This window comes from Neopelma chrysocephalum, unplaced genomic scaffold (assembly GCF_003984885.1).
Source record: "Neopelma chrysocephalum unplaced genomic scaffold, ASM398488v2 Primary Assembly neopelma1_59, whole genome shotgun sequence".
Classification (NCBI taxonomy): Eukaryota; Metazoa; Chordata; class Aves; order Passeriformes; family Pipridae; genus Neopelma; species Neopelma chrysocephalum.
Genome location: NW_020897714.1, coordinates 6,609,126 through 6,636,767, shown reverse-complemented (window position 1 = coordinate 6,636,767; position 27,642 = coordinate 6,609,126). Strand labels below are relative to the sequence as shown.

The 27,642-nt window shown below is 35.1% G+C and overlaps 1 protein-coding gene and 1 long non-coding RNA gene across 6 annotated transcripts in view; one reads left to right on the top strand and one right to left on the bottom strand.

Annotated features, from left to right (window-relative positions):
• PTPRQ (protein tyrosine phosphatase, receptor type Q) overlaps positions 1 to 27,642 on the bottom strand; it is a 118,872-nt gene that overhangs the window by 71,323 nt on the left and 19,907 nt on the right. For all 5 annotated transcript variants that reach the window (XR_003533678.1, XM_027679934.1, XM_027679935.1 and 2 more), the window contains exons 14-28: positions 27,126 to 27,195; positions 24,885 to 25,084; positions 23,228 to 23,477; positions 20,658 to 20,786; positions 19,484 to 19,630; positions 17,691 to 17,863; positions 15,063 to 15,276; positions 13,252 to 13,404; positions 12,952 to 13,131; positions 12,037 to 12,144; positions 8,777 to 9,058; positions 7,500 to 7,682; positions 6,688 to 6,789; positions 4,120 to 4,240; positions 222 to 382 (exon numbers count right to left, since the gene is read on the bottom strand). Coding sequence is in view for 4 of the 5 variants with exons in the window: in XM_027679934.1 (XP_027535735.1) it covers positions 222 to 382; positions 4,120 to 4,240; positions 6,688 to 6,789; positions 7,500 to 7,682; positions 8,777 to 9,058; positions 12,037 to 12,144; positions 12,952 to 13,131; positions 13,252 to 13,404; positions 15,063 to 15,276; positions 17,691 to 17,863; positions 19,484 to 19,630; positions 20,658 to 20,786; positions 23,228 to 23,477; positions 24,885 to 25,084; positions 27,126 to 27,195 (2,473 nt within the window). In the remaining variant the exon portion in view is untranslated. The remainder of the gene's footprint in view (positions 1 to 221; positions 383 to 4,119; positions 4,241 to 6,687; positions 6,790 to 7,499; positions 7,683 to 8,776; positions 9,059 to 12,036; positions 12,145 to 12,951; positions 13,132 to 13,251; positions 13,405 to 15,062; positions 15,277 to 17,690; positions 17,864 to 19,483; positions 19,631 to 20,657; positions 20,787 to 23,227; positions 23,478 to 24,884; positions 25,085 to 27,125; positions 27,196 to 27,642) is intronic.
• On the top strand, positions 4,179 to 11,558 carry LOC113965914. The gene is made up of 3 exons (XR_003533679.1): positions 4,179 to 4,280; positions 4,416 to 4,505; positions 11,401 to 11,558. It is a non-coding gene; the product is annotated as an uncharacterized LOC113965914 (long non-coding RNA).

Genomic DNA, 27,642 nt, shown 5'->3' with positions numbered 1-27,642 from the left:
TTCAGACACATTTGTATTTAGCTGCATTTTTAAACAGATAGTGTTTTCTTATAGAATTTTTCCTGTACTTACAGCTTTGGATAAATAGAAAATCTAATTTGCTGACATGGAACTCCATGAAGTTACTCCAATTATAGATGATAGGCTTTATTAGCTTAAACAAGGCTGAGAGAAATATAAGGCTGGATGAAAATAGAGGTTCATACTATATTTAAGCTTACCTCCTTCAGAAGTTCTGAATGTTATAGTATCACTTTTTATATTGCCATCTCCAAATCTTGTACTTGCTGTTAGGTAAGCACTATACTCATAGTTATATTCTAGGTCTGTGAACTCTAATGATGTTTCCGTTACATTAACATTCCTTTTTGACATTTTATTCCTGAAGAAAAAGTATTTTATTAATAGTATACACACACCATTTCCATATGTATACAACTATAGCATATGTTATAAAATTGAAAAACGCAATACTGTGGTAAATACAAGTATATTAGTCTTTTTTTTGTCTTTTATATTGAAAAGCTCACTTTTGTACCATTGCATCACAACAGGGCTCCTAATGTTGTTTCTTAAGAAACACCCAAAACCTCCACAGAAATATATTTGCAAATTACAACAACAAAAAAATCAACAAAAACAATGATTATATGGAATATTAAGGAGGAGCATTTCCATCTATTAACTCCTATGACATTTTTATGTGGTTCCCTTGGGAAGGACACAGTAGGGCATAACTAAACTATCTCTCTGGACAGGAATAGAGAAATATAAAAAGATTATAGCAGGGAGCATGGCCTACTGTGACTCTGTGAAATTGGTCAGAAGGCTGAAGTTATAAATGGAATAATAGAAGATGATATGGAACAGGAATTAGCTGGTGCTGAGTTAATTCTGGTGGAATGTAGCAGGGGATCAGAATGGAACTCTAGTAAGGTCAAAACCCGCCTAGAAAGACTGTAAGATGTAACATTAATAAAATGCTGGTATTAGCATAGGTATGAAATGGTTATCAGAAAGTAAAATAAGATACAAGAAATAACTAACTTGAATTCAAAAAGTCTGCTATTCCTTGTAAAGTTAATGCAATCTTTTAAGAAAAAATAGGAGGAAAAAAATCCCACTAACGAACATTCCGTTCCTGCAAAGATTTCTGTATGAGTAGGTGCTCTGTGTCCCCAATAGAATTTCACACAGGGATGATAATTTGATAACTAAAATCAAATATCTTGCTCCAGCAATCACTATGGAGCTCTTTACAAAAGAGAATGGATCCTAACTAAAAAAAAAAAAAAAAAGGGAAAGGTGATGCAAAATCATTAGATAGGCCAATTTTCATCCTTTGATAATGGAATGAATGTCCCATTAGCAAAGATCACCATCTAATATATCTGAAATAAAAACAACTGGAATTAGAAAATGTGTGAGAATGAAAAAAAAAAAAATTCCTTCTAACCCTTTCAGATTTTGAGTGGAATTGAATGTCACTTGACGTGGGAAATTTTCTTGGTAACAGAGAAAGTAAAAAATTTACATTTTTCCCAAACTTCTGACACTTTTAATAATCTGTAAAAAGATACAAAAGGTTGCAGCTACAGTTATCAAATTCTATACAAAGACATCTTTTCCTGGATCTTTGCCCAATATACTCTTAGTATGGAAAAACATATCTGGTTATAGCTCAGGTAAGAAGAAAATCCACTGCTTAGTGCTGCAAACATTTCTACTCCAAGAAACTGCATTCTTACAACATCTTAGTTGCCAAAAAAACATTTCAACAACCAGACATAGGAAGAAGAACAAAAGCTTGAGGTGTTTCAAGAGAAGATGATTTTCTGCTTAGAAACAAATGAGATTGCCATAAAAATGAGAAAACATTGATCGAAGTGAGTGTAGTCTTTGCAGACAATGAGAAAGAAAGTACGTAGCAGAATCAGCTAAGCCAAGGAATATTACCGAAGAAAAAATATTAAAAAATTTTAAATCAGAACTTTCAGAAATGCGCGTAACAGAAGTTCTAAGGAATTCCATACTTTCAGTTGACAAAGAAAAGTACTATATTTTCTTAAAAATCTTTAACTCAAAGTAGATCTAGTCAATAATTATCTGACAGAAGTTTGCTGAAAAGGATAATGGCAAAAGACAACAGCTATATAAAAATTCAGCAATTTTGTAAATATGCCTTTAATACTCTAGAACTACAGACTTAGGCAGTATGAATTTGTAGACTCAAGGTACACAGGCTTTACTACCTGCTAGCACCCAAAACCACCTTGTCCTGTGACAAATACCATGAAATACAACACTGAAAACATTCCAGATGTTACTCTTTCTATTCTAGTAGTTGTAGATACTTGTTCCGGATTAGCTAAAGAAAGGTTACCAAATTCTCTATAATTGTTGCAGAATATTTAAGTGAAGTGGAGGAACGTTTATTTAACATCTGTAGTAACCTTCATCATTCTGCTTTATTGAGTAGCACTGGGATTAACAGTCTCCTCCAAAATATATTGAATACCTCCCAAAAGCAGCAACTGTATGGCACAACAGTTTGCCTTGTCAAATCTCACCCTGCAATGCATTTTATGGAATCATATAGACAATTCTGCTAAATATTTAAATTCCTCTTCTTCCTCCACCCCTCCCTCCCCCTCAAGGAAGCAGTGAAGTTATGGTCCCTTTGAATGCAATGGGAGTTTTTCTCCAATGTCCTTGTCTTAACATGATATCTAAAGCCCCTCTAATTTTAGATATGGTACACTATGGACAAATAAGAGAGAGCAAGGAGAATATGGAAGTAAGAGGGACAAGGTCTACTGCAAAAAGCTATATGGTTGCTTAATTAAAATATTTAGACAGATGGATCAATTAAGAGGTTTTTTTTTAAAATAATTCTTGCTAAATCCTTTGTCATAATAACAAAAGCAGTGTTATAAGAGAATATAAGGATTAAGATAAGAGAATATAAGGAAAAATTGTATAACCTCAAGTCTTTGAACACAGCTTGAATCAAAACCATAGCCTTATCATGAAGTAACTCTTCTCTAGCTCAAGGACAGTCATTAATTTAAATGGGGTTTGTCATTAAAGAGCAACAGACATTCCCAGTACAGTAGAAGTAACAAGAGAAGACAAATTTAACTTTTCTGGGAAGAAGAGCTCGCTCCTGTTCATTTTATCACCAACTTAACTAAAGCTATAATTAAAAAAAAAAAAAAATCAGTAGGAACTGAGGCCAAACCCTATCTTGAAACTGCCAAGTAACAATAAAATAATAGATGGAGGCGCAATAGTAGTGTTTTTATAACAACTGTGGATTTGCACATCTGGTTCACATCTTATAAGGTGCACTTCAGTATTTACTTCCCACACCTTAGTAGTGGCAATAACATGGTACAGCGTGAATGTAATATAGCAAAAGCAATCAATAACAAAATATTTTCACTCCCAGTAGAAGTTATAGATAGATCTTTGAAGAGATGCCACATCACTAGACCAAACTATGTTATACAGAGAATAGGACAGAAGCTGCAAGTTTTAAAGTGACAAAATTCCTTTTTAGAGGTGAAAAAATATCACAGGAGGGATGATGGAGAAAAAATAGGAAAAAAGAAAAGATAGAAAAAACCAAAACACATCAAATGAATATCTGTTAAAAATACTCATTTGCTATGAATGTAATAAATACAAAATATAGCAGTAGACATAACTGATAGCACATACAAAGACTTTGAACATGGCTCTTACACCCTTTCTATAAAAGGGGGCAATATTTTTCTGTTTTAAACCTATTTCAAATCTCCTTGACAATTCAACATGGGCTTGTGCCCTGCCTTGCAGTAGGTCTAATCAGAATATAATGAAAATAGTCACCACGCTCTAGTATAAAATCTAATTCATTTACTATAATAAAACCTTTGGGAAATGCTTACAAAATATTTAAGACCCCAATTTTCAGCTACTCTAAATTTGTATATACAAAAGTCTAGTGTTTTAAGTGCTGAATGAATATTCATTCTCTAAAAACATGTAATCAACACATTGTGTAAGAAAACCCCCACATTCCTGATGGGTTACAGATTAATATTTATTCTCAGAACTACTTCCAGAAAATCTTACCAGACGTAAACTGTGTAATAGAGGATAATTCCATTTGGCTCCAGTGGAGGTTTCCATGACAACTTCACAGTGACACCCAACAACTGTTTTACAGAGAGGGATTGTGGAGGAGAACTCGGAGCTATAAAATGAGAGAAAAGATCACAACATCTTGTTAAACAGTTAAGATCAATGGGATATGCAGCATCCTTAAATAAGTTTTTAGTTATTTATGTAGGAAAGTGAACTTTGTACCACACTGGGACAGTATCCATCAGCTAATGTTAAGGCACAACTTCTTTTCCTTTTTCTGACAGATGATAAAAGAAGATTTTGCATGGTGGTGTTAGAACATCTGTTTCTGTGATTCAATGGAAAAAATACTTCATGAGAAAACAGAGCAATGGGTAGGTCACAGTGATTCCCCTACTGTCCAAGTATATTGCTGTAAATTTTTTCCCCATTCTAATAAAAGCGAGAGCTTTATAGTATGAACACATGTAAAATATAGCATGATAGTTCCCCTGAGGAAAAAGAGGTGCTGTAAAGAATTATACAAAGTACCAAAAGGTGGAAGAATGGATAAGCATAGCATTGAGAGACAATAAAATTGTGGGATACCGAGCAGCAGTAAAATTTATTCACTCATCAGATAAGGACCACATTCATACATTTAACATATCACAGTGGCAAATGAAAAGATAGGCATTCACTGAGACCCTTAAAATTAATTTTAAGATGACCTCTACATGACACCATACCACAACTGCATGGGGAAACATCGTAAGTAAACAAAAATGTTAGACCGTGTTTGATTTCATTCTAAAGTTTGTATTAGTGAGGAAAATATACCCGTGTATGCATAAGTGATACTGCTTTGTATTAGCATGTTATTAAGAAATAAATATTTTTCTTCATCTTGATTCATGGACCTGTGTATCACTATGAAGTAATATTAGAATTACTTTTGTTTTTCTCAAATTAAACCGAAGAGCATCATGCACTAAAAATTCAGGTCATAGCTGTAGTCATGCATGAAAATGGAGAATATGAGCATAACTATTAGCAAATCTATGAAACATTTGGTCTGAACCTTGGAACACTGTGTTCCTGTGAATAAGGAACATGTGGTGTATTATAAATATTGCTGTTTTTCAGTTCTTGTTCCTTCTTTCGCTATCTCGAAAATTGGCATAAAGATTTTATAACTCTTTACATTTATGAAAAAATATTTTGTATTTTTCATGAACAAAGGTTCACTGTATTTAGTGAGTGTCTGTATTTACTAGATAAAAATTTTGACAGCTGTATTTAGAGGTTTTTTTTTTATATTATCCTCAGTGACTATATAATAAAAGATATGTCATACAGTGAATGTCATGTCTTTTTGGCATGTCTAGTTCATTCTACAATTCTTATTCAGAGGATATTTTTTTGCTAAAGAATAGAAACTACATCGCTCTGTATAAAATTACTCTGTGAAAAAGATAATTTGTCCAAATTAGCTGTTTTCAGTCTGCTCCAGCAACATAACTCTTGAGCAAATGTTTTTTACTGATAGTGTGAATGTAAGCCCATCAACATCTTGAAGGTTTGCAATGATCCATTATCATCAATAGCTGAATTTTAGGCAAATCTGTGCTTCCTAAAACATGAAAAGAGACTTAATCTAGGAATGGCTGGAGGGATGTTTGTGTCAATGCCACTTTAGTATAGATTCTCAGAGACTTCCTCTTTAAACAATGGATAGAGACAGACACAGGTTTTTCCAAAATGTGTCACAGCACCTAATTTAAAATTTTTGCTTTGAATTTATTTTCATGATTCCCCCTGCAGAAACTATAGAGGTGACCAAGGATAACTTCCTATAACTAAATTTTGTACTGAAAGTATAAATAGTTCTAAGGTTCCTCTGCTGATTTGTGACCTACTGTACAAATTAGCAGGGGTTGCAACAAATGTGTTCTATCCTCAGCCTGCAGTGCAGAACACTCTCCCACTCAGTTTGGGAATCCAGTGCTACAGATTATGGACTTTGAGCGTTTTCATAATGTGAATAATCCTACATGTATCTATGTGTCTCTGTACATGCATCTGTTTAGAAGAATACAAAAATCTCCAAAGAAAAAAAATCCACATAAATGTCCCTGGACCATTCAAGTTGCCTTTTTGTGTTTTTCCCTTTCCTCAGCTCTCATGTGTCTGAAAAATCAAACACAATATTTAATTCTACTGTGCAGTGTAGATTATAATAGTATGAGTAAATTTAGATTCTTCAAATTCATAAGATATTGGTAAGACCAAATGTCCATGCACAGCAATTGTGCCATTTCACATAGCTTGTACTGGTAAGTATATTGATAGACAGACGGAGAGAGAGAGAGAGAGAGAGAGAGAGAGAGAGAGAAAGAGAGAGAGAGAGAGAGGGGCATAAAGTATGTTTGTGTGTAGATAGACTGACACAGATAGCAATAGAGAGACATAACTGCCAAAACGTTCATAGGACTTAAACATAACTGACATGAAGTGTAAGAGTAATTTAAGAATACAGGCAGACAAGAATACATTGCAACTTCTGTTCTGACTTACCATCTTCATCAGTTAGTATATGCAGAGGTGAACTACGAAGGCCCTCCCCCATTCTGGTACTAGCAGACACTTCTACAGTATATTCTGTATATTTATTTAAATCTAAATAAAAAAGAATAATTCAATGAGTCAACCATTCAGTGGAACAAATCAGTTTTTTAATGGACCATAAGTATTTTTGAAGTGCTGAGTAGGCCTATCACTTACACTGATCTGTGTCATTAGAGATGGAAATAAGCATTAAGAAAATTTGATACAAAGTATTTTGCAAAAGCAGGGACAAAGCTCTAATTACCAGTTTATACTTCATATTCCTAGAATGCTTTTCAGTTTGTCCTTGGTTGTACTCTGAAAATGTAGTGGTTAAGATATTGAGCTCCCAGCATTAACTGCTGCATCATGCCTCAACAATAGTGAAAGAACTTAGAAAAAGAAGCAAAGGTGAGTGGAAAGGGAAGGTTTTTATCCAGAATTTTTTGTCCAGTATTTTTACTCAAATTAAGATCAGAAAGATATGTTGGTAACTTGAGGGTTTACTTTGTTACAATGATAGATCTGCAAAGATATCTATTGAAGTTCCTTGCACTTTAAACATCTAAAATAGAATGAGATATATGTTAGACTTTATATCATTCATGGCCCATTTCACCACATTACACAATGGGTTATTTCTCAGACAGGCAGCAAAAAACTTTATATAAGGACGAGCAAGATCATGTCCAACCAATGAACTAATTTATCTCTATCTGTCTGTTGAACACTTCCCAGAACAATTTACAGTTGCCATAAGTTCCAGATCATTATATACTGACCTGTAATACGTAGTGTCAGAAGAGTAGTGTTTATAACTTTTTGCTCAGTCCCATTAGTCCTCTTGAGATATATTGTGTAGGTCTGTATAATTCCATTGGGAATGGATGGTGGAAAATATGATAATTCAATTTCCATGGATGAAATGTTCCTATAGGTTATATTTTCTGGTGCAGAATCAGGAACTAGAAGAAAAAAAATATATTCATAGAAGATTTCAGTTAGTTTCATTGATTTGTGAAGAATTTCTGTAAAGTGGTTTAAAAGAAACATTGCAAACCTTTGGACTTGTATTATTTTTTTTTATAAAATACATTTTAGAAGAGACTGAATTGGAAGATCAAAAACACAAATGACAGACACCATAACAACAAGGTCATTTAAAAAAATAATTGATACAAATCATCCTAATATGACAGATTAAATAAATCTGGAGCATGACACTAAACTTTCCTTCTAATGCTCCAGAAATATCACTGCAATTCTTCATGTTAGCTATTGTTACTAGGTTTTCCATGTTGTGCTGCCATAATTAGCACCTTGCATCATCAACATGCATTTTATTTCTTTTGCCCGGGTCATCTATACAAACAGTATAAACACTGGTATGAAAAAAGGGAAGTCTGCTATAAGAGCCCTGAAAGCTGTCCCCTCTTAGAGGTTTGGCTGTTGGGGCTCAGGGCCAGCTTAGCAATAGTGTCTGCAATAGCAAAAGGCTGCCTCCTCCTTGCTTATGACAGGCTCCCAGGCAATGCTGCAGGGAGGCTGCAGCTGGGGCTGACCACTGGCCTCTGGGAGCTGCTTTCAGAGGTGGCTCTCGTGCTTTGCCCCTGTTTGAGCTACAGGTCCTGCTTCATCGCTGTCATGGCTGCGCTTGGCCATGGACCCACTGATCAGTTCCCTGACTTGCAGACTGACATTGCAGTCTGCCCTTGGGTTGGCTCCACCATTACAGACCTGTCCAGCTGTCACTGAACTGTGTCTGACTTAGTCAGTGCCACTGCACCTGCTAACTTTCTTTCCTGGCTTGACCTCAGACCTGCCTCAACCTCAGACCTGCCTCATACATGTGAAGTGTTGCCTCCCCATCCCTTACATAGCAGCTGGTCTTGCTGTTTTGCTTGGTTTATAAAAGAGAAAAACAGGATTCAAACTTACTGCTTTGCAAAGCAAACAAATACTTCTAAAACTAATTATTCTTATCTCCTGAGCATCAAAGGTTATCATAAAGCAGTTTATTCTGGAAAATTTTCATTTAAAAAAAATATAATATACTCACCAGTTTCAGAAGTTCTGACCAGAAGTGGGAAAGATGACTGATTCCCATGGCCAAGTCTGGTGAATGCCCTTACAGAGATGTTGTAGAGAGTATATGGCTTCATTTCACTTAGTGATATACTTGTAGATGAGGCATTTTTAATAAAAAAATCATTGGAATCACTGTACAGAACTTCATAGTGAGTTATGAGACCATTAGGCTGCTCAGGTGGTAACCATTTCAGATTTATTTCTGTTGCACTTACATTTATTAATTCTATGTTTCGAGGTGGGGAGTCTGGTTCTGCAATACAGAAATTAGGAAAAAGCCCTTTAAATTAACTGAATATAGGGTTAATAGCATAAATCTATTGGATCCTAACATTTAAATTAGCTAACTACAAAAGGACTACACTCACTCTCTCACTCTCCTCAAAGCCTTACCACTTTTTATCTCAGTTAATTTCAGTATGTCTTCTTTTCCACTTATAAAACTAGACATCTTTCTGAGTCACAACACTTTTGCTTTTCAAGAATTTCTTTTCTCATCCACTTTTAAGTCTATCTAAAACTGCATTTTTTAGGAAAAAAAAAATCTCTTCTGATGCCTTAAGCCCATAATGATTTTTTTATTTTTCTACCTTATAAGTTTTATAGGTAATAGAAGTAGATTTTAGAAACCCTTTCTCCCTCCTCCCCGTAGTACCCCTTAGTTTATACATTCCTTAATCCTCTCACCCCATTCCATACCCCCCATATCAACCCTATTCCCATATCCAGTAGAAGATGTTTAGTCTCTTAGTCAAGGCAAGCCTGTCTTGTTTGGAGAACGCTTGTATCTTGGCCTAAACCACAGGACAGAGTCAAGGAACTGTGTGACTCTGCTCTCTGTACCCCGAAGATGATGAAGAATGATGAAGAGTGGGTCCCAAAAAGCCCCCCGACCCAATTCCAGGAGGCGGGCCAGGGGGTGGACCAGGCCAAAAGTTATAGGGTGGACACACTTGGGATTGGCCAGATATTGTTATAAATGTAACATCCCAGGCACAGCCCGGTGCACGTCGTGTAACATCTTTTGCCTCGGCATAATTAAACCCTTTCTTATCTCACCCCAGCTTACGGCTCCTAGATTTTTTTTTAGCACCAGCAGAGCAGGCATCACTTCTCTCTACTGATCTCATGCAGACTGATCCTTCAGATCCTCTCATCGTCTTCCTCATATTCAGTTCTTTAAATTTAGATTGATGCCCTCTTACTGCTTTCTACATAAATAGCCACTCTTCTTATTTCACTCAATCAACTATTGAACAACAAAAGGGACTGTATGCACTGTAACTAAATTCCCTTTGGTGACTCTGGTGTAAATCTTGGTGTGAAGGTCATGCACAAAACAAGTCCAGCTCTGGGATAGTGTGTTGGCTAAATCTACTGGCAATGTATGAGTTCATGTGGCTCCAGCAAGCTAATAAAGCATGGAAGCATTGAAGGAGTGAGTGGGCTGCACTTACGAATAAAATCAGCTCTGAATGTCAACTTTGATTCCTCTGAAGGGTTCATCACTTCACCCCTGAGATAACCTGTCTATAAAATTAAAAAAAAAAAAAATACTACAAACCCAGGATTATAGGATTCAGTTTGTGTACGAATTACCTATATGCTGATTTTTCAGAATTTATCATGAATTTTTTTTTGCCTGAAAGGACTCACAAACCACTTTCATTCCTGATTTCTGAGCGCATGAATGGAAAGCGTTAACTGTAACAGATCACTGTTCTCTGGATGACAAGACTGCCCACATGGATATTTCCCATGTGAAGAAGCTTAATTTTTAATTGAAATACATTTTGCAATTTATCTGGCATGGTACAATATTTCAGTGCAACATCCTAGTACCTTCAATCCTAACACAGGTTATCTAAAACTGTTGTAGTGAGTCTTTTATTTGGAGGTATCTGTCTTTTCAAGAGTCAAACAAATTGTTATTCCAAGGTTGGCTAAAGTTAGGAGATGCGAATCTCAGCCTGAATTACCTCAGAAAAACTAAAGAACAAGAAGGAGAAGACAAATAATTATGCATAGCCTCATAAAAAAGGCAGGAATTATTGTTGGTTTTCTCACCGGTTTCCTCAAGCCTTACACACCTCTCTTACAAATGGATGAACTGTTGGCCTGAAACTCTACTTTGAAAAATTTCTTTAAGACTCAGAGGCAAAAGAATTGTAAACTTTCAGAGAAAAAAATATTTAGATAAGTAATTTTCTGTTCTTGTGATATACATTTCCTCTGCAAAACTAATGGCATAGTAGCATACAACTTTAAAAAATATTTGCAAGTACTTTAAGTTTCAGTGTTGAACTTGGTATTTTGAGTGGTTATTCAAATCACCTAAACTTCATAAATCCCCATGATTTTTAATCCCGTAATCCTTTCCTCTCCTTTATTGGCACTCAATTATTTTTCTTGTATTTTAGCATATTTGTCAAGGAGAGAGATAAATGACAAATGAAAAATCACCTTCTGTATTACTTTGGTAAAAATTGGAAATATCTTTGCTGAAACCAGTGAAAAACAAACTTGATGCAAATGAGAAAAGATTAATACTCATGACTCTGCTCTGTAAATCAAATTCACGTATTTTCTTTGCAGAAGCCAATGATGACTTCAGCTACGATCCCAGTGCCTTCATGGGATGAGACCGCCTTGCAAGCAATTAAGGAAGATCCAGAAATCTTCAAAAAGCAGCATTAAACACTATGCTAGAACTATTGATCAGTCTTAAAATTAATAAAGCCCCCAAAACTCTACAGAAACAATTGCATATAATATCATTCAGTGTAAAAAATCTTCATCAGCATCTCTGTTTACAGATAGCAACATGACCTATGAATAGTGGAAGGCTGCCATGTTCAGATGCTTCAAAACCAACCTGATTTCCACATAATATAAAAAGAAAAAGAAAATAAGATGAAGTCACAAAGAGTGCAGTTTAGGTGGGTGCTAGGGGCACATTTTCGGTGAGGCAAGCTCAGCTCTGCGGCTTTCCTTCCATTTGTCGATCAAAACTGAAATTTGTTGATTGTTGCAGCTTTCATTATTATTTTCAGCACTTACCTAAAAATGGTCTGAATGAAGTCACTGACTGATAGAAGATTAATAATTTCAAAAAACATTGATTTTATTTCTGCACTTTCTTTTACCTTTATGTACATGCCCAGTCTTCTTTCTAAACAAACACAAACTTCAGTACAGAAAACAAATCATCATTGCAATCAATGTACTTACCATCTTCAAGGGTTCTTACGAAAACATCATTCTTTTCAAACAAAGCACTTTCTCCAACTGCAGTAGAGGCTGCCACTCTCATTTTATAATTTGTGTACTTTTTTAAGCCTGAAAAGATTAAGTAAAAAAATCTTGACTGTTTACTTCTCAAACATATTTATTTTGTCATAGGTACTTATGAAAATATAAAACTGAATACTGTTCTAATAGTTTTTGATACACATTTGTTACCTAAAAGATAGAATACGTATAATACCATTTATGTGGGGACAGCCAAATAGGCATGCAGTTAAACCAACAGATTTTGAAATAAGTCAACTAGCTTCAACCCTGTAACTAGTTTAAAGAATTTATTTGTGAAAATAAAGGATGCGTATATGTACATCCAAATATGTGGGTTTATTCTGTATGCATTGCTCTGATTAGCACAAATAAATGTCTGAAACCCTATTAAGAATGGATTTACTTCAATTACTATAAAAATTATCACCTTAAAATAAGAAAATTATTATTAATGTTAGACAAATACTGTGAAAAAAATTCAAGTCTAAAAAATAATAGACAATTTAGGAATATTTTTCTATGCGGACAGAAGATGCTGAGACAAAAATTCCAAGGAGAAATCCATTTCACGAATTACTACTCATACCATTTCACAAATTACTGCTTATCTTCTCCCTCTGCTCCCGTCTCACATTCCCTACATATTTCTCCACAGTAGACAGCTTGAACAGTAATGTCCCAACCTTGTTTTTACCTGCAGTTATGTTGTGTGCGTATGGATATGTGTGAATATGTGAGACTTGATCCATCTACTTTGCAAATGGCTACATTATATAAAGTTGGAAAAAATAATTTTGTATAATGCATTTGCAAGATAAATTTTCATCTTTTTTTAATAAAATGACTCTATACCTGTCATAAGTAAGCTGTTGTTTGAAGTTGTTGTGTGGAATGCTCTTTTTGTATCCAGTTCCATTGCATAAACTGTATAATGAATGATTTTCCCATTGGGATTTGCTGGAGGATCCCAATACAGCAAAACAGAGGAGGAGTTAATATTCTTGTAAGATATATTTTCTACTGAGCTTGGAACTGCAACAAAAACATAAAAATATAACAATAAGCAAATAAATTACTAAAAAATAATTCAAATGTTCAGAGAAAAAAGTCATGTATATTAACCTTGATAATATCAGAGTTACAACAATTTACCTTGTTCACGTGACCTGACCGTAAGAACTGATGGTGGTCCTTCTCCAACAGCAGTGAAAGCAGACACACTAATTGTGTAATCTGTGAAAGGTGTGAGGCCCTTTATAACATATGACAGCTCTTCAGCCAAAATGTTGATGGTATACTGATTACCTGTGAGTTAAATGGAGAGAAATAGCTACTTACTCATAAACTCATTTTTTTCTTATGCATTCTGAACTCACTTTGGCAGGGCAACCTGCAACTGTTTCATTGTAAAATAATTAACTTTCATGGCAATTACAGAAATATAAATAAAAGTCTACACTCCATCTCTTAATTGCACAAAGGAGAGGCTATTATAGGTCCATTTTCATGTGTACAATAGATAGATTGGTCTAGGTAAAAGAATGAATAGGCCACAAGTAGAACTGCGAGGTTCGTGAGAAATCTCCCAGAAACTAGGAAAGGGTACATTTGTATATGGCCTGGTCTCTCCAGTGATTTCAGAACCATGGCTTCTGTATTGACAACATTTTTGAAGTTTTTAAAATATTTTAAATTGTGAAAGATAGATTCCCTCTTCCTTGCCCTCCCAATGGTGCTAAAAGAACCATACTTGGAAAAGCTACCTTCACAGATCCCTTCTCACTGGGATTTTTAGCAGAAGAGTTGTGGTCAGCAGAATGAAGATGACATGCATGCCCACAAAGAGTTTTTTGGTGCATCTCTAATAAAGTTCAAAGTCAGCCACAATCCAACTCTGATAGCCAAAATCATCTGTTACAAAGTAGTCAGTATGCCAGTGCAAATGAAAAAGTGTGGGTCCTTCTCATTTCTGCGTATCAGGCTCAGAGTTTTGTAAAGGCATTGAAAAATCAGCAAAGCCTGAAGAAAATTTGGCCATCAACAGCTTTAACTACTGTAACTCCTATAAAATAATACTCTCATGCTAGATCACAACAGATATTGTCTGAAATCAATTTTTCAGCAACACAGACATCTTTAAGCAACTCAATACCTCAAGATGAATGAGGCCATAAAAAGAAGATTTTCATTTAAAACACTGTGTATAACAAGGAAGATTCTTCAGGATTAACTAAGTACAGAAAATAACCACTGTAATTTAAAATAATGGATTGAATTCTGGTATTAGATACTGCTGTATATAGAGGAATTCAGTGACTTCATTAAATTAATTTAAAAATTAAAAAGAAATAAAAACTTTAGTTTCTCCCCACTGTTCAAACACTGTAAAAATTTAGAGAGGTATTTGAAATCCCTGCCTGTCAGCTGAAGCCTGCTTATTTGTAAATATCCATACTTGGTAAAGAAACAGTGGCCCATTGATAATACGGAACAAGTGCACTCACTAATGACATCACCATGTCATGGGGTCATCTCCACCTGTTTGTAACCCATATAGCAAAGTTGTAACTTTTTGACCTATTTACCTTCACTGACAATTGAAAACCTATTAGTCAAACGGCTTAGAGAAATCAAGGTCTCTGAAGGGCTTGGAGATATGTTAATCCCTGACAATCACACCTGCTTTGGCAACTGTAATAACTGATTGTCTATGCAGCTTGGCTGATGGCTTTCGGGTGCTTCTTTCACTAGGAAGAAGGTCAGCTGGGTGACAAGGGGCTAGTTCCTGCCTGTGTGGCATTCTCATTTGCTTCAGAAGGTTATTTGGTAGTAAAAATATCTGACTCCAGTCAATGACCCATTTATAATTTGCTTGAACCATGTGCTAGAGATCATATCTGGGACAGTGATGAGGGTCCTTCAGAACAAAGAAACAGGTAGAAAAATATCCTAAAGTACCTTACCCAAAGCAGAATGTAATTCTGCAGCTCCATTTATAGCAGGCAAATTATCACCAGATACACTTGTAAATATTACTGGAGAAGCTGTCTGAATGCTGGAAAACATTTCAGCTGAACCTTCATATAAATCATTGGCTGTTTCCAATGAATTCCAAGTGGGAGAAGAAGGGCTTATGTTTTCATTTATTGTGTATGGCTCCAAAGAATCAATCAAATACTAAAAATTAGAAATACAAAAGTAAATCACAAATCTTGTCATCACTAAATTATATAATTAATTTTATATATAATATAGAAATAGTGTTTGTATATCTGTGCATATATATATAAGCATACTATAGAAATGCTGGCACACAAACCTTATCTTTCACTACAGTAATTAACTTTGTAAAATGGAATCTTTATAATAAAAAAGCTCAGTTGCCAGTAGCCTACAACCTTTTATTCTGATGACTGTTTAATCAACCACTTTTTTTTTATTTCTTAAAATACGGATATAATAGTAAGGTGGCAATTTTGGAGTAAGGCCTTTAACTGTAATGCTATATCCTTGGAGCTATAGTGAACAGATACACATTTGAACTTGGGAGATTATATTTGTATTAAGCATGTTCTGAAAGAGGGTAGCAGGCAATGAAAGCAAGAGGACTTCAAATATCCCTACTAGGCCCTAAGAAAAGGATTAACAGGTTGACTAGGTCACTAAGATGTGATAAGTAGAGAGGAAGAAAAATAGAAGCTAATTAATTGAAGGGGAGGGAAAAATTAGAGAGTACATATGCAAAAAGGAAGAGTGAAAGGAGGGTAAGTGATATAGGCTCCCATAGGAGAGAAGGGACAGAGAACAAATGTTGGAAAGGGATGGCAGCAGATATAAGGGGATCAAGAACAGAAAGAAGAGGATAAACAAAAGCAGAATAGAAAAGAGAGAGGCTACAACATAGGTACAAAACGGTGTGTAAGCACCAAATCATTATGCCCCTTTAGAATCTGGGACCAAATCCAGGACTCCAGTGTCTCTAAATTGTTCTGCTGCCATCTGGAGCACTCCCCACTCACATATATGGACCACTTCATAGCCAGAAAGAGATGGTTTTACAGTGACGTAACTAATATCCATTAGTCCTTTCCCTATGGACTCTGGGTGGAGAGAGGGCAAAGCAGCTTTTTTACTCCTTTAACTAGGGGTGCATTAGCCACAGGCAGAGATACAGCATCAATCTCACCTAAGTACCAAGAGGTAAAAGCGACATATGACTTATCTTCACCAGCTTTTTATAGCAAAGTAGTGACTCACATTGAGATACTTTTTGCTTATAAGGGTTTTCCATGGATAAGACAACAACATTTTATTGCTACTAGTTATTGAGTATAATTAGCACTGTGGATCTGACAGTTCAAATCCCATAGGTGCTCTAAGATTTGGTCAATGGGGTTCTAAATAAAGCAAGTTTATCATGATTTGTTTTGGTTTTTAATTAGAAAATTCAATAAATTATAATAAAGCAGCAATGATGCTATACTTAGAACTCAGAAACTAGGAAATTGCATCATTGAAATATTTCTGTGCAGACAATTTTAATTTTTCTGTGTCTGTACTATGATATAATCTTTAATTGCAAAGTTGCATACTTAATTTTCCAAGGACGCCTGTCTGATTTAATGAATGAATCCTTATCCCAATTTTTTTTTCCCTTACTCCTCACTTAATGTTTGCCTCCAGGGCTCTATATAATGTATATCATTCAACTTGAAAGTGAACTCCTTCATTGAGCTCTACATCAAAAACTTAGATTCCTATTCAGATCCAGTGAAAGACATCACTGTCTGAAATAAAAAAAGGAATCATGCAAACTTTGGGCACCCATATTCAAAATTCAAACCAAAAAGCCCTGCCTCAGAAAGAGCTCAATCCTGAGCTGGATGTTTACTAGAGTCTGCACTTCTGTGCTGTGTACTCAGAGCTTCTCCTCTAAGACTGTAAAGCACATCAGCACCCAAAATCCAGAAGCTGGACTGATTGACAGCATGAGTCCCCAAAGAGATATAATCCCATAGACATGTGCAGATATCCTTAGTAAGCAACCACAGCACGGAGTTCAGCATGTAGTATCACACATGTAAATTTAAGGATGCAAATGGAAGCAGAAAGTCTAGGTGTGTCTGCCTTGCTAGTAGAACACTTAAGCAGCCTTGTGACACTTCTGCTGAATTCACTTCTGCACAGGATTCACACCCACATCTTCTAGAGGTTTTGCTGAGTGGCTGTGTATCAATCTAGACAACTCTCATAGGCTGTGTATCAATCTAGGCACCTAACTCTTACAGTTAGGTCACCCTATGCAGAAAAGAACTCAAGGACTCAGAAGGACAAGACTGTAGGCTGTTGCTTCCTGCCTTCAGTAGCTAAGACAGTCTGGATCATTCTGCCAGAATTATTTTTTTTCATGTTATGGTGAGAGCATTATGAGAATCTTTTTGAAACCCAGTCAAAGAGAATGGAATGAGGAAGATGGCTTTTAAAAGCCTTAACTCACCTGTGGTGGCTAATTCCACATTCTATAACTATCAGATAAGGCAGTGAGCAAATTTAATCTAACAAAAAAAAATCCATGTTAAAAAAAAGAATACCGTATTTTTATCTCCAAGAATAATGTTTTCCAGAGTCATGAGTGTTTTCTGCACATGTACTTTAACTCTGTACTGGGTAATTATTCCATTTGGTTGTCGTGGCTTCCTCCAAATAATTTTTATATATGTGGCTTCCACTTCTGCTAAGTGTAAATCTGATACAGCACCTGGGACTAAATATTAAAGGAGAAAATTGATTTGATTAAGCACTTGTGATTATTACAAGCTTTTTCAGTCCTGCATGCAAGGTACAACAGACATCTAGTCAAATTTCACATCCTTTACTTTTGAATTGATCCTGTGCAGGTAGAGAGTTACTTCACATATTTTCTTAGCAAACAAGTTACATTTCTAAAAATATGCACGGGTTTTTTTAACATATATGACATATGTATGCGTATGGTCAGAGACTAAGATGATTTAAATCAGGATAGCTCTGCTGAAGTCAGTGTATTGGAATCAAGCAGATCTTTGCTGTCTTCCTATATGGAATCTGAAGTATATTTGAAAATGAAAGGTTAGATTTAAAATCATTAAAACCATACAAGTAAACAGCTTGAAAAAAAATTAATGTGACACATCCAATTCATTTCTCTCTTATAACAGGTTTTGGTTCAATTTCTTCATTAACTATTTAGTCTTAGTGATACTGTACTTTCCATAGGACTGCCAGAGACAAAATACATTTTTATTCAATAGAATGATATTCAGATTTGATACACTTCAGTAAAACACAATCTTGAAATTACTTGCATAATGAGGATTTGTAGATTTGGCATTAAAATAGGACATTATATGTTACTCTAAAAAAAATATCAAACCCACCAAAATTTCCTTTGGCTTTTGACAGTGCGTTTTGACACAAGATGAGAAGGACTGTACTCAGGCATGCTACCCCTGGAAATTGTCTCTGAGAGCTGCCAAAAGCAGCTACTTCAGGAAATAATAAAATAAATAAGGATAGGTGTTCCTCCCAGTGTTATACCTTGACAACAAACATTGCCAGAAATCACTGATTGAGAGATTTTCTAAATTTGTGTTGTGTGGTATAAAAATAAGACAGAAATAACTATCTTGAAACTGCCTATCACACACTGAATCTTGTTTTTTCCTGTTTGCATCCTCAGATGCTTACCAAAAATCCTGCACAATCTCACATACATCTAAGATAAAACTGCATTTCTATGCAGCAAACGACTCTAATGTGGTGAGTTGACTATTGGGAGCCAAAACTTCTAAACCACAGAGTAGAGTGTTCACAGACAGAACCAACCACTTGACTGCACCAGGATAAGACCTTGATGTTGGGTCTGCCTCAAAGCTAAGTTCCCTGGTAAGTTCCAGGGTGTTCACCCTGGTGTGGAACCTTTGATTTGGTAAGAATTAGTCAAACCAGAGGTTTAATAAGAAATATTAGGGCTGAACAGCCGTGGGGAATCCTGCGCTTTTTTTCGTTTCCACTTGCTGCCATCTAACGGGGAAGAAGGGGGTCCTGCAACTTAATTACGTTATCTAAAAATAACCACTTTCATTCAGAAAGAGACTTCATGTCTTGCACAATCTCTGAGAGGCGGATAAATGTAGTGACAGTGTATGAACTGGACAAAACCAGAGAAATAAATGACATAAGTTTCAGCTAATTTCTTTCATTAGGTTGTTTTATTCTCTTGTAATCCTCCTATAAGATACCCATTCCCTCCTTTGCAAAGTACCTGAAAGGCTCTAAAGGGAAAACTGAAACCCTTTATCACATACAGTCAGTCCATATATTTTGCTTCTCTATGATTACTTACCATCTGGAGGAGTGAAAACTGTAAGGTTAGTCTTTGGCCCCACCCCAGCACTTGTTTCAGCACCGACGTACACATCGTATGTTGTAAACGGCACAAGATTACTAAATACAAACTTATGGTCTTTTGTGCTGTTGTCCAGAATATGACCTGGAATTAAAAATGAAGACATTCTAGCTCAAAAATAAAAACAGCCCAGGGCTACTTTTCAGGATGATGAACGATGAAAAGCCAAATTTCTTTGGGGAAAAGCTAATTTTGAACAAACTTCAGTGGAATAATACTGAATGTATGGGGAAAAAAACTAACAAACCAATCAACCAACAAGCCAGTTCAAGAAGGTGTGGGTTTTAAGAGGAAGGGATTTTTTTAAAAAATATAATTTCTACTGCTTTTCCTGTGTGGTCTCATAAAAACATTAGAATACAGCTCATAAACTTATTACTTAACTACAGGCAGTTCTATAATTTCTCTATGTATACATGTCAGAGTTCAAAAAATTCCAAAAACATCAAAACAGATTCAAACAGTTGATTGCATACTGCACGAGAATGAAAATCCTCTAGAAATCTTTAACAGAAAGAGAAAAGAGTAAAGGTAAGATAGAAAATTCTTTGGACGTCATGGCTAGGCTTCACGAACGAAGATTTGTAAGAACTCTATCCACATTTGCCACAAGCACGCTGGTGGCTAAAAAGGCCAATGCAAGATAGACGAGTCCGGTTGCAAAAGGCACAGCAGAAAGACTCCTTAGGTGGTATCAACAGGACACGATTCTTTCTGCATTGTCTTTTCTCCTTGAGAGTGATCCCCCGTGCGTTCTCAAAAGAAGCAGCAGCGTTATAGATAATGTGTCTCCAGACCTCCCGATTGGAGGATTTGAATGTATAAGCACAGTAATTCAGCTGCAACCTTAGCCCTGAAAGACTGAGGAAAAATTGTTTTTTCTCCATTCTTAAGAATATCTAATATGATTATATTTAATTTTATACTCCTCCTCATTATGGACTTTTCCCTTAAAAGTAATCTAAAAACTATTAAAATATCTAATAGTAAAAAGGATACATAACACTGCTTTCAAATATTCATTTTTGATTGACAGGCACAGTAAGAATACAAGTGTAAGGAAACAATCACAAAAAAAGAAAAAGAAATGGTAACATCAGCTCTGACTTACCAGATGGTCCATACAGCTCAACTCTGTAACTAAACTTTCCTGTTACTATGGCTGGTGGTTCCCACATTACTGAGAAAGACTTTGCTGTAACGTTGCTCTTGGCAAAATTTTGTGGTGGGTCTTCTGGAACTTAAACAATATGAGAAAAAGTCTTTGAACATAAAATAATTTATATTAGGATTTCCAAAAACCACATATCAGACAATTAATTTTAAACATAAAATATTCTGAAGGGAAGATACATTAAAAGTATATCTCATTAAAATTACTAAATTTCTCTTTTAAGGTAATGCTCAGAAAAGGTATCAAGAGAGCTGTTAGTATGCAAATAGTCGTTAAGAGACAAAGATGGCAGGGATTCTACCAAGTTTAGCATGGATTTTACCATGCTATAGATTACATACAGAAGATGCTCAAATATGATTGTGAGGCTCAGTAATACAGGGCTCAAATCAGGTAAGTTTTCCTTCCTTGAACATGTTCATTTTTCACATAGGCAATACTTCATATTGAAGATTTCTTGCAGCTCTAATGATATATATTACTGTCCTGAAAGCTAAACCTGTAACCAATGAAGTTTGTTAAAATATTTCATACATGAGTAATTTTCTATTTTCATGACACTATTTGTGCAAATTAAATGAACCCAACACTCAAGTGATTACAGGATGCAACCCCTGCTCTCTCTCTAAAGTACCCCATTATGAAGTAATGAGAGATTATTATTGACACTAAAATCAGAATCCAATTGAAGGAGATGGAATTGTTTACATCCACATAGAGTGAAATCAAACCCAGTTTTCAAAAATGCTGCATACAGAAGTAAACTTATGGAAAATGTTTGACATAAATTTGTATGAAAATCAGTCTTGATGAGTCACGTCGGATATCTAAGCCAATATGGAGATAATAACTGATGCTGTAAACAAATATGCAAGTTAACTAATATATTGCTATTATAAAGTACTATTGTCTTTTGTAAAAACTATTGTACAAATGAAAGAAATTAAAAATCCTATCATTTCTAAAATGTATGCTATAGATTAGTCGGTAGTGACTACTTAATCATTCTTAGTTTTGCAAATTGCATAAGTTAAAACTGCACATATTTCTGAAGCATCATCTCAAAAGTCCACTATTTTTCCCAAGTTTTAATCTTTTTCTCTTTGTAAAAGTGTCCTCCAGTTGACAGCCATCCTGGCAAAGGAAGTATTTCCATGCAGACTTTTTTTTTAAAATCTAGCATTTTAAAACACTTTAAAGAAGTAGCCTCCTTTCCAAAAATCAAAGCAAGAAAAATATCAACTTTTTGTCAGAAACACAGGAGAGCTGAAGCATGGCTCAGAAAGTTCTAGTGGGAGGAAACAGAAATAATTTTCAGCATGGAGCACCAATGAGCTTGGGTGTACTGGTGTGCTGCTAAGAGGAAGGACTTACTGAGACTAGGACCAGAAGGACTGACTGTGCCTTTGGCCCTGTGCACACTCACACTGACCAGTAAGCCCACCTCCCTTTTCACAGACCCTGGGTCTATGCAGAGAGAGAAAGCCTTATCTTTCAAACACTTGACAACTTTCTATGCATGTGGTGAAACTAAATCCCATTGCATAAGCTTTTCATCACTTTCCAGGGTTTTCTTATTACCAGTGCATCTATCCTAGGACGTTAGGAGCGTGAAATAAATACTGGAAATTAGCCCTGATATCATTAGAAGAGAAAATGTCCAAAATTTCATTAACCTGAACAGAGCAGCAAACTAAGGCTATTCAGATTCTATCAAAGCAATTCAAATTAACTGTTTTAGAAGGGAATAAAATTTCTTTTCATCTGAACAGTGCTATGAATATTGTATGTAGAAAGGGAACTGAGTAATATCAACCCGGGTTAAGAGAAAGAATGATGTACTAGCAAACAGAGAGCCAGAATAATTCTTCTAGAATGCCTTCATGGTATAGCTCTACTAACAGTGCTGTCCACTACCTAAGCCATTATAAAACTCCTTCTCTTGGACCTTTGTTTCCAATTCTGACTTCTCAGTGCATTGCAAGTAATCCAAAATCAACTTCACCTAGTGCTTAAAGATTTCTTCATTACTGAACAAATTTCTGCAATAGGTCCAGATCGGGAACCACATGAGAGGAGTTTTCTTTAAACTGCTTATTTCTGTACAAAGGCAAAGAAGCTTTAAGAGCATTGCTATCTACATAATACTTTTTGAATACTATGACTGGCATCTTTTCCCTCCATCTTTACTTTTAATTCTCCTTCCACTGTACTATTAATTGCAGTTCTTAAATTACCTTCAGTTTTTCATAAAATTTGATCTGTCCTGACCATATCTTTGGTACCTTTGACCCCTAATAATAACTGAACTTCCACTCACTGTACACTAATAGATACATTATCAGTTGATTCCATCAGGCAAAATTAAGTAATCATGTAAATACAAAAGCATGATACAGATAAAGACAGATTCAGACTGAAGTGTCTTGCAACAAAAATTTAAATTGATATTTTGAAGTTTTTACCTAAATCTGAGAACTTTATTTCCATTTGAAAGCAGTATTTACCTGATTCTGGTGTCCGGACAATTGCACTGTCAATGTAGCCTGCTTCAGTGGTAACTGCAGAAACTTCAAAAAGATAGGTGGTATATGGCCTGAGGTTAGTTATAACAAAGCTAATTGGTTCATTCCAAACAGAGTTCATCTGACTTGGTGCCTCTGTATTTGGTGTAACTGTAGTCTGTGAAGGAATTGTGGATTTCCCAAAAGTAGTTGAAGGAGTGGTAGTACTCCACAGAAATGATTCACTCTTATCCTATAAAGACAAAATATGAAACATGAGAAGCTGTATCTATAACCTCTAATTGTAAATATATGTAGATCAAAAAAAGGTAGACCACCTTTGAAAAAATATTAGCCTGAATTGGTTCTCCTTTTTACACTCCATTTCCAAATTTAGATTGATAGTGCTGGTACATCTGTTAGTGACAGTATTATAGTTTCCTACCTTATTTAAAAAGATCTCATATCTGACTGAACGGAAGCATCTCTCTAGGATTTATTTAATTATTCCCAGGTTCCTTTTTCAGTGTTCAGTCTCTCTCTTGAAAAAAAGTTCTGTAGTGAGGTCCTTTTACATCACATATATGTTCTATATATGTATGTATATATAGGATACATATATCCATGTATCACGGAAAAAAACAGACAAGAATTTCTTAGTACATACTGCCAGGAGACCACTCTGGAAAACTGTTAAACATTACGGTAACCAATACTTATGATTCAGTAGGTGGCAGTCTGCCTTCTCAGTGCTGAATTAAATCAGCCTGGTGTCAGGAAACTTCGCAATACCTAAGATGATTTTCCAAATAACATCTGAAACCAAAGTTATCGTACTTTTTGTCATTTAAAACTGCACTTTTCATTAAAATACTAAGCCTAGAAAATTGGAGGGGAAAAAAAAAGAAAAAAGGAAAAAAGTTTGAGTAGTTGCAACACTCTCCTCAGAGTAAGAAGGAAAAGGAGAATAAATACTAGAAAAGAGAACTTTCCTCAAGAAATTCTGAAAGGTATACAGTGGTTACAGGTCTGAATCCAATGAATAGTAAAAATTCAGAAAATTTTCAATGAATGCTTATTTTAAGAACAACTTAGACTACAAATGTATTTTTGAAAATCACTCTGATAATCATGGATCTTTTTATTTTGATATGAGAAGTATTTCAAAAATATTGAAATGCAATACACAGAATAAAGCATATTTTCAAAATATAAAAAGCATTATCATGCTACATTAAAAAAAGGACATTAATATTATTCTGTCTTCACTGACCAAAAAAATTAATTGAGTTCTTGTTTTTTTCTAACTGAATATCCTATAAAAAAAAAAACACTAAAAATTGAAAGCTGAAAAAAAATTATCTATTTTGCGATTTTTTGTTAAATGGATACCAAATTTAACCTTTCTTAATATTTTTACTTTGATTAAACTGAGTTTTTCAAGGAAAACCATTCCATTTAAATGATTTTGAACAGAACAGTTTTTCTTTAACCATTATATCCTGCCTTGGGTCTGAGTTTGTAAGGCATTCGGAATTGTTCTGAAAAGCAAACCTCTCTACTTTTTATGTCTCAAACTCAAATGTATAACCATATTCAATGTAAAACTATATTCTGTGGGATAAGTCTATTTTTAGTTTCAAAAGTTTATAGCACTTACATTACATTCTGGCAACCTCCCAGACAGAAGGTCCTCTACTTTAACCAAGACATCTTTCACTACAATTCCACTTCTTGCGTGTTTCACACTAATCTTGAAACTAGTTATCTTTCCATTTGGTTGCCGAGGTAGAAACCAGATCAGATTTACAGATGAAGAATTTAAGGCTTCAACTGTGAGATTCACTACTTTACCTGGAGCTTGAAAACAAAACAAACAAAAGCAGTAAGATAAACTTTTCTTCTCAGCACTGAAAAAAAGAAAATTTCTCTTTTTTTTTTTATTTTTTTGGTTATGCCATTTCCAGTTTCCAAACCCTGAAGTAAATAGATAACAATCATTCACAAACACATGTAAAGCAGCTGATATACAACCAGCTCTTTCTCTATTTGGTTTAAGTAAGAAATATAATTGTTTCAGTCTCATAATAATATAGTAATTGGTTTGGTCAGCTTAAAAATATTCTTTCTAGAAGAAAGTCATCTACTGTTCCAAAAGTAGCAAAATTTTGCCCATTTTTGTTTGTTTAACAGCATCTGACAAGACTGGACATTTTATTTCACTTTACCTGTGTCAGCTTTTCAGCTGCATATAGCTTTATGGTAGCTTTAAATAGCTCATTTTAATCAGAATATTCACTATTACTGCAGAAAAGGTGTTCTTTGTATCAGTGACAGTTTCTGTGGCCTTTTGTCAGAGTATCTGTATTAATCATAGCAGGAAAGAATGACATGCAGCATCTAAATGAGATTTTACATGCTATCTGGACTTTCCTGCAAATTAGAACAGTGTCTCTCTCTTAGTCCTGCCTACATGTGGCACAGTCTGCAGCAAGTCCTGCAATAGGTAACCTTGATACTATGGAGAAAAGGATTAGTTTTTTACACTCTTTTAAAAAATACAGCATTCCACAATTGCAGATCTTCCATGAGTGAATTAAGATAGCTCCTCCAAGCTTCCCATTTAGTGCTTTTAGTTCTGCTAAGTCTTTTCCAGACCTTTCATCTCTTTTCCCCTCTCCCAGACCACAGCCTTTAAATTTAAATTTTATTTTCTGGCTAACTTTCTTACTTTAAACTGCACATCTGCATGTTAATCAAGATGTTTGGCTTTCTTTAGCCATCAAAGCAAGAGTTAAAACAAAAAAAAGGTTAAGAAGGTAGAAGTACAAATGTAATATCAGTGACACATAACTCACCTAGAATTTGAAGAAACCTTACAATTAACTTTATAATAATTGATTTTAGCTTTAATAAAAATGTAGTCAGAAATGCATCAAAAAGTAAAAAGCTTATGTTCTCATATGGAAAATGTGTTGTCCTCTGTCAAAAATGAGTAAATCATAAAGCTCACAGAAATATGGTTTTCCACCAGCAATAATGTACTTAGAATAGTGAAGAATAATGATTTTTCATAGCTCCATGTGGCAAGTTTACTACTCCTTCTCATATTTGGTTTCATATATTATTGCATTATCTTAGAAATCTCATGCAGAGTGATGATTTTCTGACATTAATTGAGCTATCTCACTCTGTAGCTTGCATAAAAACAGAAAGCAGCCTAAACACAGAGGGACAGTCACTGCCATGGCAGCATAAATTCTGTATTCCACTGAGACTGGTTCATCCTGGTGTAATTGGACTGCTGCCAGCTCTCCAGCCAAGGTACAAGTGCTCCTGGAGCATGAGCAAGATTATGCAAACTCAAACTACTTTTTTTTAATCTTCAAAGCAACTCTAATTTTTATTTTCATTTCAGATTTTTTTTTTTCAGAATTAGGACATAAAAATTTAGTACAATAGTTTCTGTGCAAGGCTTCTTAGAACCCAGCACTAAACCAATACAGATTGATTTAAGTAGGCAATGCCAGAGCTGATCCCACAACAAAATCTATCTCCTAGTACTGTTGCAGGCAACAACAGGTGGGTCCACTTAATAGGTAGCTCTGCTCTCCTGTGACCTTACTTTCTGGAAGCAGCCTACCTAGAAACGGGCATAGGAAAAGTCTAACAGAAACAGACTTTGCATACAAAAGACACCCGTATGTACACACCCTAAATGCTGTTATTAGCAAATAGAACAAAATAAATCTTTGCCACTGAGTGAGAGAATAAGAAAAGAATTACGATTTTGTTCTAAATGCATTAGAATTTTTTCAAGTATGAACTTTGCCATGGATAGTTTATTTGAATAAATTAGACCAGATTTAATTAAAATAACTAGTAGCTTTATTAAAATTACCACTTTCTGCAGTCTGAAAAAAGAAAAGATCACTAAACACTCCAATACCAGCATTGTTCTCAGCAGCAACCTACAAGGAAAAAAAAGAATCCACATTAGAGAATCTATAGAATATATAGTTTCAGGAATCTAAAAATCTCAAGGATACACAGAGATTCAGCTTCTAGCTTTTAAACTATAAACATGCAAATGAACATGCCTTTTATAGTTGCATTGTTTAAATTTATATTCAACATATAAATGTAGAAAAATAAAAGGGAGAAAGTAGGAAACAGCATAAGAAATGGCGAAAATCACATGTGATTTTCATCAGAAGTGCTGAGTCCCTATTTTATGGCAGTCAACCACAGGAATAACATCAGTGACTCTCCTGTTCCTTAACATGATTCACTTAAACCAGCTTTTGCAATCCTATTTTACTTACTATGAGTTAAAAGAGTAAAAAGGAATATAGATTCTCTTTTATTTCTCTATCTCCTGAAGAATAGCAAGGGCAGGTCAACCTCCCTCAGAGAAG